This window comes from Rhamphochromis longiceps, linkage group LG14, assembly GCF_057381845.1.
Source record: "Rhamphochromis longiceps isolate RC_006_pf linkage group LG14, R_longiceps_female_GT1.1, whole genome shotgun sequence".
Classification (NCBI taxonomy): Eukaryota; Metazoa; Chordata; class Actinopteri; order Cichliformes; family Cichlidae; genus Rhamphochromis; species Rhamphochromis longiceps.
This window is the reverse complement of record NC_140570.1, coordinates 6,696,641-6,709,498: the sequence shown is the minus strand read 5'-3', so window position 1 is coordinate 6,709,498 and position 12,858 is coordinate 6,696,641. Positions and strand designations below refer to the sequence as shown.

The window sequence follows — 12,858 nt, the reverse complement described above, 5'->3', positions numbered from 1 at the left end:
GAAAACCTTACATCTTTCCCAGGTCTCCACTTCATCAAACATTGCCTAGACACAGAGCTGGATGAGGCCAGCACAAACAGCGGCCTATTCGATGAAGATGATGGATCCATGGGGTCAGGAAAGCCAGAAGCAGGGGAGCTGGAGAGGTACCTTTCGTGTCCATTCACTGGAGGTGTGGATCTATTGCATGGCTTTCCTCACATCAAGAAGCTGTCGATCAAAGTCAATACAGCTCTTCCTGCATCTGGAGCTTGTGAAGGATTCTTAGTCATGCAGGACTCCTGTTCACTGCTAAACAGTTACAGCTTCACAGAAAGAACCTTGAGAGCAAACTGCTGCTTAAGCTTAACCATCACCTCACTGAGTTAAGAAATGGCACATTTTTGCTAAATATGCAGAAATAAATGCACACCCATACAACTTATGGTAAACTGAGCTGCCTTGTATGAACATATGTTGAAGATGCCTCGTTCTAATGTTTTCTCTGAGGCTGCTGTGCCATTTGGAGCAAAAATGAATATAACGTTTACAGCATATCTTGTCACTGGAAATTGTTTGCACTGTTTATATATTTATATTATTTACTGTAGGTATTGGTGAAAAAAGCTTTATGTTGTGAAAAACTGAAATCTGGAAATTAGAATTGTTGTGCCTTATTTTGTTGATGTTTTTACATATATTCCTTTTGAAAATGGTAAAATTTGTATATTTATTTATATTTGTTTGTCTGGTAACATTTATTTAATAAATAAATCGGATATTTCAAACAGTTACTCACTACTTGAGTAGTCTTTTCGCCAAGTACTTTTTTTACTCTTACTTGAGTAACTTTTTTGACGACTACTTTTCACTTTTACTTGAGTAATAATTTTTTAAAGTATTGCTACTCGTACTTGAATACAACTTTTGGATACTCGACCCACCAGAAGGATACATGATCTATTAAGCCTCAGCATTTGAAAGCTCTCTTAATCACAATGCATTCTTACCTGCATTGTCATGGCCATGCACATATGCACCACACAGTGATTACACTTCATTGCCTGCCTATTTGTCAAAGTTCTATTTAAGCATATCTACTTTCACAAGAGTCACAAGATTTTCAGAAAATTTGACCTCTGACCTTGACGTCAGGTCACCCAAACTAGAACTCGTCCCAGATTTTTACTAGATGCCACTATAGTATCAGTGTGAAAATCCGAGGTACCCAAGAAAAAAGACAAGTGGTCACATTCTACATAAAGAGGCTGAAAAAAGGAGATTAAAAAAAATGAAGGGAAATAAACAAAGTTGGCTGCATTAAAATCAGTAAGAAACAATGAGTCTGGGCTGGTGGACATACACTATTTTCATACACCAAACAAGTGCAAGCAACAGGAACTGTGCACTGTACTGCAAAGCAAGTTCAGCATACCCAGGTTATCTTTCTGTTATCAGGCTTCACTTACTGTAACATCGGCAGTCAGGCTAAGGGGTTACATCACTGTACTGACTTAGCAAGTTGATAACCATGGGTTTTCTTAATGTCGCTATGCGTACCTTCACACAAAATAGGTGGCAATGCCAGTCTCTGGCCATCAAAAACATTACAGCAATTGTTGTGAAACTGTTTGCAGGAAAGAGGGAAAAAAATCTTAATCATACTTAAGCATGTGGACCAGAGTACTCGGGGATGGATCCCAGGAAAATATTTGCTGAGATCACTGATCAAGTGCAAGTCAGTATACTTATTTTACAACTAGATTTCTTTTTGAAACCAGAGAACTCACCATTTGCTGGCCACTGGGAAGAATATAAGCTTAAGGCATTCAACATTAGCTTAACCTTCCAGACTGGGAAGCTACTTCCATCTTTTATATATAATCTATTGGTCTAATCAGTACATCCATTGTTTTCCCAAAGACGTGTCTAAAGCACTACACAGCTTCGTAAGTCAAAATCCACTGGGGCTGCTTTCTGCACGCTCTGCTGTCAGTGTTGACACCAAGCCCCTGGGAAGATGGTGATTATATGTGCTTGAGTTCATTAGCAATATGCACAGGCCAGCTGGTGACCTCCAGTTAAAGTCCTGCACTTTTCAGACCTTGCGTGTTAAAAAGGTGTTGATTACCTAAGGGGTTAAAATGAATAACCCTAGCAAAGAACAAGGAATTCTTTATAACCAGTATTTCACCTTTGCTTTAATAAAGCCTGACTTTTTTTGTCTCTATAGTTAACCCAGCAGCACCATGATCCCAAGTGTTCTTTGGGAACACTCTTTTGAAATGACTTGGTTATCTTAGGTCATGTTTGTGAATAAAGACTTGCATGAGCTATGTTTACCCCTGATGTCAGCAGGCAGCAGTTAGTTTCCACTGTTAAAACTCCATAGTCCAGAGTGCCGTAATACTGTAAAGTGTACTATTATGTCTTCTCTTTTCATTGTTCTCAATGGCAGTTAGTTTTAAAGAGCCAGTGCACGTATAGCCCACGCTGGTTATTTTAAGTAATTTGGCAGATAAGACCTCTCCTCAAGGCCGTGTGGGTATACACACACACACACACACACACACACACACACACACACACACACACTCCCAGTACTGCAGCACCCACTATCAACCTGAGCTAAGATCTGTGTGGATGTGCAGGGTCTTGGTGATATGAAACTGTTAATATATTAAGTTATTGTTTAAAAAAAAGTGCTAAAAAGTGTTAACCATACCCGGTGAGCCCTAAAACACATTCACTTCTCAGTAACACGCATGGGAGTTACATACAGCTGACTGGACATTACAGGGTTTAGACATTGCCTGGTTTAGAATGGGCCTTTGGGGCCTCTACAGTAAAGGCTGTGCTAGCTTACTTGACAGAAATAAAAATGTCAAGTAAGCTAGCACAGAGTGCATAAAAATGCACTCTGGTATTAGTTCTGTCACCCTACTGTCAGGCTCAGCCAGCAAACCAGCTGATAGTTGAGAAGATATCCTTCTGCTTTTCATATATGCAAATGAACATGATGAGCAGAAGAACTAAATGAATAAAGAATGTCACATTCTGGAGCATATCTGATGCAATAAAGATGACAGATTTATTCTATCTGAAAGCCACTTTCAAACAGACTTCTCACAAATTCTCCCTAATTCCCACTTTTCCTCCTTCCATCCATGGAAGCAGTTACTGAGACTAATCCAAAGGAAAAGTGGATCAGTCATACTTTGGGATCCACGCAGTGGAAACCTGAGTCATTATTCTTGATGCTGAGAGGACCCGTCTGCTCTTTGAGAGACTGCTGGGCTTAGAAAGAGCTGTCAGATAACCATCAAACTACTTTTGTACAGTACAATAAGAGAGTTAAAAGAATAAGGAGCATTGTAACTGTGTCCTAGCGGAGAGTTGTAACAGTAAAAACCACAGGAGAGTGTAAGGTGTGCAAGAATACTGTAAACCCAGACTTCAAGTGCACTGAAATTAATGTGAACAACAGTGCCCCCAACTGGTAGGAAACAGTGCTACTGGTAGCACCAGAGCATTGTGGGTCTTTACCATGTGCAGACTAATAAAAGGAAAGCTTTGTGGTGATGACTGCAGCTTTCATAGTACTCAGCCTTCCTTGGCTCCTGCCAAAGATCCTGCCAAGGATCCTCTGTAAAGGAATGCTTCTCCAGTTAAAGCACAACAAGAACATGGGACTTGTTCTTACCGTAGAGTCCCTCGTTGGGGAATGGGACAGCTGGTTACTGCTTGGGTCCCATGCTGAAGAGCTGAATGCTCTGCTCCTGCTGAAGGCCTCCTGGGTGGAGCTCCGTGACAGGGTCTCCTGAGTAGTGCTTCGGGACAGGCCTGAGTAGCCGGGTCGGGAGCTACTGCCGTACAACTCAGCCACATCACTGGTCCGACTGCGGTAGCTCCGCAGGGCACTGGTGGATGAAGAAGGGGTTGAGGAGGAAGCATCATTGAGGCTCAGAGAGGCCAGGTCCCTGCTCAGGTCACTCTGGGATACAGATTTTCGTCGACTGAGCGAGATGCTGGAGGCCACCGGAGAAGAGGAGAGGTAGCTGGACTGGGCTGGGGATGAAGCGTAGGAGCTGTAGCCAGTGTAGGCTGACCCCCCACTTAGCCCTGACCCTCCATAGCTCTTGAGTGGGGTTCTGCTGAGGCTCTCACTCCGGCGGTTGCTGCTGCTGCCAAGGATGTCAGTGCGAGGGATGGTTCGACCCCGGTCACGCTCAGGGTCCGAGGAGGTGCTGTAGTTGTGGCTGCGGACGGCGGCGCTGCTCAGATAGGTAGAGGATAAGTAACCTGAGGAGGAGGATGAAGAGGAGGAGGAGGTGTGGGACTTGTAGGAGGACAGCCTGTCCCGCTCGCTGTAGGAGCTAAGGCCTGGGGTTAGGGAGGAGCTGTAGGAGCTGTAGTGGCTGGTGTAAGAGGGGCCAGTGTATCGCTTTGCGGTGGAGGAGACACGGGACATACTGCTGCTGCTGCTGGTTTCTCAGCCAGGGAGAGGGATAGCCTCTGGAAGACAGCATCGACTGCACACACAGCAAAGACACAAGAGCCCTGTATTAGTTCATCAGCAACAATCCAATCAATACCACAGCAACAATGTAGGCAGTGGGCAGGCCATCATTTACCCTCGCTCCATTGAGCGTTAATTGTGTTTTAAAGAGACAAAATGATTCAAGGCTGTGCATGACTGAGTTTAAATGGCAGAATATGAAAACAAACGCTGATTCATTCACTCATCCTGACTCACTGTCCTGCCATTTAGAGAATGACATCAGTATTTTGTCATGTCTAAACGAATTTACCATAAATCCCATTTCCTTTGCATTGCTGCAGTCCATTTCCTGAGCATGCGCTAGTGTTTTTTCCACACTTACTGGATTCCAGTTGGCACACTAAGAATCATCAGGACCACCTCAGACTGAACGTTTCTTATTTCACTATCGGCAAAGGACAAAGTTTAGTTTCTGAGTGCTACATAATGCAATAGTAAAAGAATTAAACTCAAATGTATGGGCATTAACTCAACTCTGTTAGCCCTCAAAATAATGGAGCAATTTCTAAAGGTCCTAATGGTATCATAAAAGCATACTGTGGCAGAGTAGTACATCACTCCACATGCAACACTGTCTTCCATATTTAAATGGACACATCTTAAACTCCACACATACTAGATATTATATGTGTTTTTGATTAAGTGTGTGTAGGTGTGTAGGCTGTTGCTCCAGACAGATGGAAAATTGCTGCAATATAGCAGCTGTGCTCAGTGTGTTTACATCAAGCTCATACTCACACTCTCAGGCTGTTGGATCAAATGATACCTTTCTACACATTCAATTAGCCAACTGCACTGGATGTGCTCTTCAAGCTGGCCACCTAAAGCACAGATACTTTGCACCTGTAAGCCATTTTGCAACCCAGCTCTTTGACTTATATCGTTTGTCACTGAAGCCCGCTTCATTCTGTTCTGGGTGTTGTTGCTGCTCTCCATAACTGCACATAGAAAAAATAAAACATTTATGATGGTTTTGACTAAAATGTGATCAACATGACCTGTTTATATTTATTCCCAGCTCCATATTTTTATCCTTAGACTCTTAGAGTAGCATCATGGTTATAAGAAAATAATCCTCAGCACTCTTTCCGTTTCAACCTTCTCCTGATTGGCTTGTCTTCCCAAACAGGTCAAATGCATATCTGCTACCTCTGACATCATACAAAGTCAAGAGTAGAACATATCATGCTGTAGAACAAACAGCATGATATGAAATCCAGGGGAAAACCACGGTGATACAATTAACACCAGCAGGCATGCTTGCTGACACACAGTTTAGGATATCAAATGCTAAATCCCTCTCATCAACATAGAACCCTCCTCTTAACTTAGCGCTAAAAAAAATCATGGAGATTTGAGGAAATATGGAACATAATCTCGCTTGCGTAGACCCAGCAGTGCTCCTCCTGCATGCCCTGGTCTCCCCTCTCGCCCTCTCTCACAGCTATAACAGGAGAGTCTAGCTTAATTCTGGAAGTAAAGCCATGTGGGCAGGACAGTGTGTTCCTGTGGCTGAGGCAGAGAGAGGCTCTTGTTCACACGCACAGCAGTGTCTAAATAAATAAAAGTATCTGGTGATGCTGATCCATGTTGAGTTCATTTAGGGAGGCTCCTATTTCCTTAATCTGCCTGTCTCCCCTCTTCTCTCCCCCTCCTCGGCACCTACCTCTACTGAGTGTAATTTCCTTTCCTTCGGGGTCTCTGTTGATCCCTTTTTGCTGTTCTCTTCCTCTCTCTCTCTCTCTCTCCCTCTGTCTCTATGAACACAGCTTTATCTATAATTCAGCATATGGATCTGGAGCAGGCAGACAGGCACCATTTGGAGAGAGACCAACTCACGGCACTGGCGAAGACACACAGAGGGAGGCCAGGCGGCTGTGGCCACTCAGTGCAGTTCTGCTAAGCCAGCAGGACTAGCAGCAAAGAGAAGCTGGCCTCGCTTTCGCTCTCGCTTTGTAGACGGTCAAGGTTTGTTTCAATCATTTGACAGTGCTGGTATGTGGAGGGTTATTTTAGTTTGGGCAGAGTAACATAGATGGTAACAGCAAAATGTGGATTCTGTGTCTGATATCAGCCAACAGTTTTCAGACAGGATAAAACCTGAATCTGGACTTACTTATCATAATTACCAAGTTGGTGATTATGGTGGGAAGTACAGCTGGAAGTTAAGTGAAGAAAATCATTGGCAAAAGGGCTCATGAGACAAACCATCCAAAAACACGCACCTCTTACTGTATTTCATGTCATTTGCAAACAGCATGTTTTTAATTATTCTTTTATTTTTTTTTATTCTATGCTGGGGGAATACATTATCTTTGTGCAACTTGTTAAGCTGGACCTTGCTAGCATCAGTTATGAAGCACTATAAGTATATTTCTCATGTATTCAGCTGGTAATGCAGAAAATGTATAAATGTTTTTATACTTGGTTCTAATCTGCTGCTGAGTCTGTTTTACACGGCTGGAATGGCAACTACTACACCACAGAACACGCACCAGGAATACCTGTTCAACCAACCAAATTAATTTAACTTTAATCTGCTGACAAACGCCTGCTTTATCAGGCTGTGGGACAGTAAGTTTTAAATGTTTATTTCACTGCCCTGTGCACTATCACTAGATTAACTATCTTCTGCAGCATTCATTTCCTGTCTTGCAGTGGTGTTATCATCTTTATAGAGTTTTATCATCACCTGATAACCTCTGATTGGAATAGGTGACACTCGTAGGGATCATTTTATGAAGAAGAGTCTGATGTATGAAACGCCCCTTTTTGTGTGAGCACATACAGAGCCTGAAACAGAAAGCCATGCTTAACAAAGCTGATAACCACCATCATGACACCTGTTAACTACTGGAGTAGTTGCCAAGCCATCTGACATAAGGAAAGCCTTAAAGCCATGTTGAAGGTCCTCGATCGTATATCCCTCTAATCACTACTAACAAAATATTTACACTTAACTGAATGAAATGATACCCCCACTAACATGTGTATCCGAGTCCTCTTTCAGATGACATCCTGCTTTATTTTGAAGGATTAGTTTCTCATGTGGCTTTGTGTATTTTTACTTCCCTCCTTTGCTGTTTTCCCAGCCTCATTATTATCTTAACTGAGTTCACCTGTGCCATATTCGCCTTCTCACTAGTGTGACTATTTATTATATTTTGTTTGTGTCTTTAACAGGTAGACGTTATATCTCTTGCTCCCGAGTGTTTCCTGGTTTCTTTTCCTGCTGGCTCTATGCATTTGATGAATTGTTTGGACTTTTGTTAGCTATAGGGTTTCCTGCCACACTAGGCTTTGCAAAAGTGCCAGGCAAAAAGTTCTTATTTTTATCCAAAATCGCTGACCCTGTACCGCATATTAACGTGACTCAAAAGGCCTAGGCCCTGTATGACATGAGTTCAGCGTACCCTGGGTATCTTACCGTTATCTGGATCCAATTACCCTAACATTGGTAATCAGGATAAGTGGTTACATGAAGCAGAGTATCAAGTCTAACCACTGACTTAAATTGTTTTTATGTATTGCAACCTAATCAGTAATATATGAATATTATTTAAAAACTAGTTCAGCCATTTTCAGTAATTTATATGTAGTATTCTGATTAGAGCAGGGCGATATGGCCAAAAATATTTATCACGATATATATTTGAAAATTTGCGATAACGATATAACCGACGATATAATTGATGCGAGACAAAATACAACTCCACAACATTACTAGCGCAAAAAGACAACCTTCCATTTATTTTCACTTAAACAAGAAGCTGGTTTTTATGTACATTAAAGCTTTATAAAAATGTAACAGTACAAATGCAAATTCCTTGCTGAAAGTTTAACCAAAAGGCATTTCCAGTAGAAATGGGCTGACATATCCTGAGCATAACCATGTATAATATCCACTGAAGTTAAAAAGAGGTGCTTTGCAACATTAAACTGCAGTGTGCAGTACGTATTTTTCGGACCATAAGGTGCACGGGATTATAAGGCACATTAAGCGAAACAAAGCAGTCAGATAAATCAAACTTTATTAAACTCATTCTTCTTGCTTCCTCCACTTCTGTACCATTGATTCATTAATGTTGAATTCTCTGGCAGCTGCTCTATTCCCATGTTGTTGCAGTCTATTAATGACTAACCTCATATTGTGGATGGATTATCTCAGTTGTTCTCCTGACTGAAGTTTGGTCCGTTTACAACATCCTGCCATGCGATTGCATTTGTCTCTAACCATGAAGAACCTTCACGTTAACTTTTATAAGTGGAAAAGTGTTAGTCCTCCAGCTTCACTGTTTATGTTATGCTAACATAGCTGTGTCGCTAGCGATCACGTAGCACATCATTATATACCAGCTAGCCCAACTTCAGTAACCCTACAAACGTCACTGCTGTTTAGTTTCCTGTCTTCATTTATGTTGGAAGTGATAGCAGAACTGTACGTTTGATTTTTTTCAGAAATCTCTCAGTCAGAACATGCTATATCATGCTTAGGTAACTAGCGAAACTAGCGAGCTAACTTCCGCTAGCTTCCTGCTAACGTCTAACTCCGTTAAATGTAATAACTTTAGTTTTCATGGATGCCTGGAAGTTAAACTTCATAGTTACACCTGGTAAAGCAGCAATGCTGATCGTTTTATTAAAGATGAAAGAATTTAGACAGTTTTTAACTCTAAGTGATGCTGCAGTGTTGTTTGACCTGAAACATACGGAGTTTAGGACCCAGATTACTCCCAGATTTAAGAGCATCTTAGTCCGACAAATATGACAATAACAACGGCCGCTTGCATGTTCTGCAAAAAAATGTGCTTTGTCGTGTATCTGACGGACAAACACCAAACCAGTTCCACATCACGGAAGTTGCACCATTTTTACAAACCAATTCTGGTTCATCTGTTTCACTCAACAATCGGCCATGTGCGTATGAAAACAAAGGCACTGCGCATGCGCGTTTTACTCCCATTCTATCGCGATATTTCATTTTCCTATCGTTGCCTAACATTATACCGGTATTACCGTGAACGGTATAATATGGCCCAGCCCTAATTCTGATTCTATTCTCTTTTTAACACTGTTTATCCCCCCCCCCCCCCCAAAATGTGTCTGTGCTTATGTCAGTTATTTGCATTACAAGCATTTGAGTGGACAATTTGTTGCCTAAAAACAAACCAAACAAGATTTTCACAGCTCAGACCAGACTTTGATGATAGCAACGCCATTTTTCATGGAAAAAAATCCACTGGCATCAGCTAAAGCTGGTAAGTCCACCGCATCTTTATCAGCACAGTAGTTCACACATTACTATGCGTAAACAGAAGTAATAAAAATGTGAGGGAAAATTAAATGAATGCATAGAAATTGTAAATGTAAAACAACAATGAGCACAGCTCTTTTTTTTTAACTAATTCATACCATCAGACAGTTCCAAACTGCAGGAATTTTTCACACCTCTTATAACCCTTTAAGGAAATCCCCCTCTTCTTCCTGTCTCCACACTTAACTCTCACGTCTTAGTTTTTAGAGCATTCATTTTGATGTCTTTTTTTTCATCTCATATTACAGAGCAGGTACTCCATCACAAGAGGAACCTTTGAGTGACATATGTAAATGGCCTGTATTTTATATAGCGCTTTACTAGTCCCTAAGGACCCCAAAGCACTTTACACATCCAGTCATCCACCCATTCACACACTGGTGATGGCAAGCTACATTGTAACCACAGCCACCCTGGGGCGCACTGACAGAGGCGAGGCTGCCGGACACTGGCGCCACCGGGCCCTCTGACCACCACCAGTAGGCAACGGGTGAAGTGTCTTGCCCAAAGACACAACGACCGAGACTGTCGGTCTCGTCGAGACTGTTGCTCGAACTGGCAACCTTCCGATTACAAGGCGAACTCCCAACTCTTGAGCCACGATCGCCCACATATGTATACTGTGACTGGTACAGTAGTAAGCTTACTTTGGTCCGACATCGGTAACCGGCATATACAAAAAAATCCATGTAAACATAAGCTATGTAAGCAACAGTTAGTTGCTAATAAGTGATTACTCCAAATTGCTTTGCTTTGTGGTTGCTTTTTTCTGATGTGTTTCCGTTCCTAACCCGTAAGAAACACATCAGAAAAAAGTCAAAGACTTTTCTAACTTAGTTGTCATAAGAAAAAACAATGACACACACAAATATAGCTTATTGATGTAGTTACTGTTTTACCACCCTCAACCTGGTTCTCACTAAAAATGATCCTGGCGACTAATTTCTTAGTCAACTAAACGAGCTGGGGGAAAAAAGGTGATTAACAGACTAGTCTAAAAGCAAGAAATGCTCGCATATTAAGTTCATTTTTAAGATTGTTAATTGGACAATGTTAAAAAGTGTAGTATGCCTAGTGAAAATAGCGATGATTAGTTGCCTATCAACTACTCACGCACATTCCTAGTCCTTACATCATGCTACTGTTTGTGCTGGTGAAGTGGCTCCATGGTTTGGTGGTTGGCACATTTGCCTTACATGTGAAAGATCTCCATTTCAATTCTGGGAAGAAACACAAACCCAGTCATAAAATAGCATTCTCCAAATAACAGTACCAAATTATTACCAAATGAATAGAAAGGATATGTCAAGAATATCCCTCTGGCATTAAAGCTGTGTCAAACAAACATGCAAATCCATCCACTGTGACCCCCTTTTGAGATAAGGGAGCAACTGAAAGCACCCAGCAATGTTCTTATTCATAATGTGAATGCAAACAGGAAGTTACTCCTCATCCTCCTGGCAGAAAGATCTATGGCGTCAAACTGAAAATCCTATGACCACTATGTCACTAAGATTCCTCTGGCTGTCTTCCACAGCATGTCTTTTATCCTGTCTTCCTTCTCTCACCCCAACCGGTCGCAGCAGATGGCCGCCCCTCCCTGAGCCTGGTTCTGCCGGAGGTTTCTTCCTGTTAAAAGGGAGTTTTTCCTTCCCACTGTTGCCAAAGTGCTTGCTCATAGGGGGTCATATGATTGTTGGGTTTTTCTCTGTATCTATGAAGCGCCTTGAGGCGACTTATGTTGTGATTTGGCGCTATATAAATAAAATTGAATTGAATTAAATTGAAGATTCAAATTTGTCTGAGATTTTCAGTAGATGCACTTATGGCATGAATTTGAAAATCCTAAAGTTGCCTTCTTCTTGAGTTGTCATATTTTCAAATGTAGGTGTCCTGGGTAGGGGTAAAAACATATAGGTAATGTAAAAAGTTATTTAGTTCTCATGTAAGCTCCCCCGTGGGCAGTTATACTGAGGGATTTTCCAGAATTCTTAAAGCACCTTAAAATAAATATTTCACATGTGTTTCTGTGGTTTTACCAGTGTTGTGTGGGGCTGTGAAGTTTCCTGTATGATGGCTCCCTTTCTACCTTGAACTGAACCTCTGCGTACCCATCAAATGCACGCACCTCTCTGTAATCCTGCAGCTGTGTCGCAGCCAAAGACAAAGGGCAACTGAGTGAAACAAGTTTGGGCTCGCCTTGTGGGCGAGCCACTAAAAGTGGAGTGCGAACAACAAGTCGCATCATACATCATGGACACTGTGGATTGATAAGAAAATTACAGATCCCACTTCTGAAGCGATGTCTCCACGGAAACAACAACACACGCAGAGTCACGAGCAAAAACACACACAAATGCACTCTGGCTACTTCTGCATTTTTGGCCTCCCCTGAGGCTGTGATAACCAGCAGTTACCATAGCTACTGGGCAACAAGCTGCATTTGTTTGCTTGCTACCAACGCATAAAGGACTTAAAAGTAACAGCAGGGCATATTCCATGACCAATTTACACTAAGTATCAGAGCTCTGCATTCTTTTCCTCCCTTTTAGAGCCACCAAGGAAGTGAAAACCCTCTGATTAACAAGTCTCTGTGCAACTGGAAAGTCAGAACGTGGTGAGATAGAATCTAATATGGGAGGCCAGAGGAAAACAACATTGTACTACTGTGAAAGACTTGGCTGTTCTGGTTGGCTTCTACTAAATCTGTATTAACAAAGCTGTCAACAGAGTAGCACAAGTGACTGCATGAGTGCAGTGCAAGAAAGGATTTCAGCAGGTGACTGCTGGCATCGTGCTGGCAAAGAACTGAAGGAGATGAGGTTTCAGAAAACCAAGCTCAGAAGCTTCCTTTCACTAGAGGTAATTGAAAGATGAAAAAAATCAAATCAACTTTAACCCCCCCCCCCCCCCCCCCCCAAACTAACAACACTGATAGACAACGCCATAATTCTCCCTGGGGAAACACAGAGTGTCTGTGGCCTCTTAGTAAAACATGAGGTTA

At 41.9% G+C, this 12,858-nt stretch overlaps 1 protein-coding gene across 7 annotated transcripts in view; it reads right to left on the bottom strand.

Moving 5' to 3' along the window:
• The window catches only part of usp2a (ubiquitin specific peptidase 2a), a 57,086-nt gene that overhangs the window by 33,245 nt on the left and 10,983 nt on the right, over positions 1-12,858 (bottom strand). For 4 of the 7 annotated variants that reach the window (XM_085380753.1, XM_085380759.1, XM_085380755.1 and 1 more), the window contains one exon: positions 3,683-4,511. In XM_085380753.1, the coding sequence (XP_085236879.1) occupies positions 3,683-4,450 (768 nt within the window). In that variant the 5' untranslated portion in view covers positions 4,451-4,511. Of the gene's footprint in view, positions 1-3,682; positions 4,512-10,971; positions 11,075-12,858 lie in introns of all 7 variants that reach the window. The other 3 variants (XM_085380756.1, XM_085380758.1, XM_085380757.1) reach the window with 2 other exon arrangements.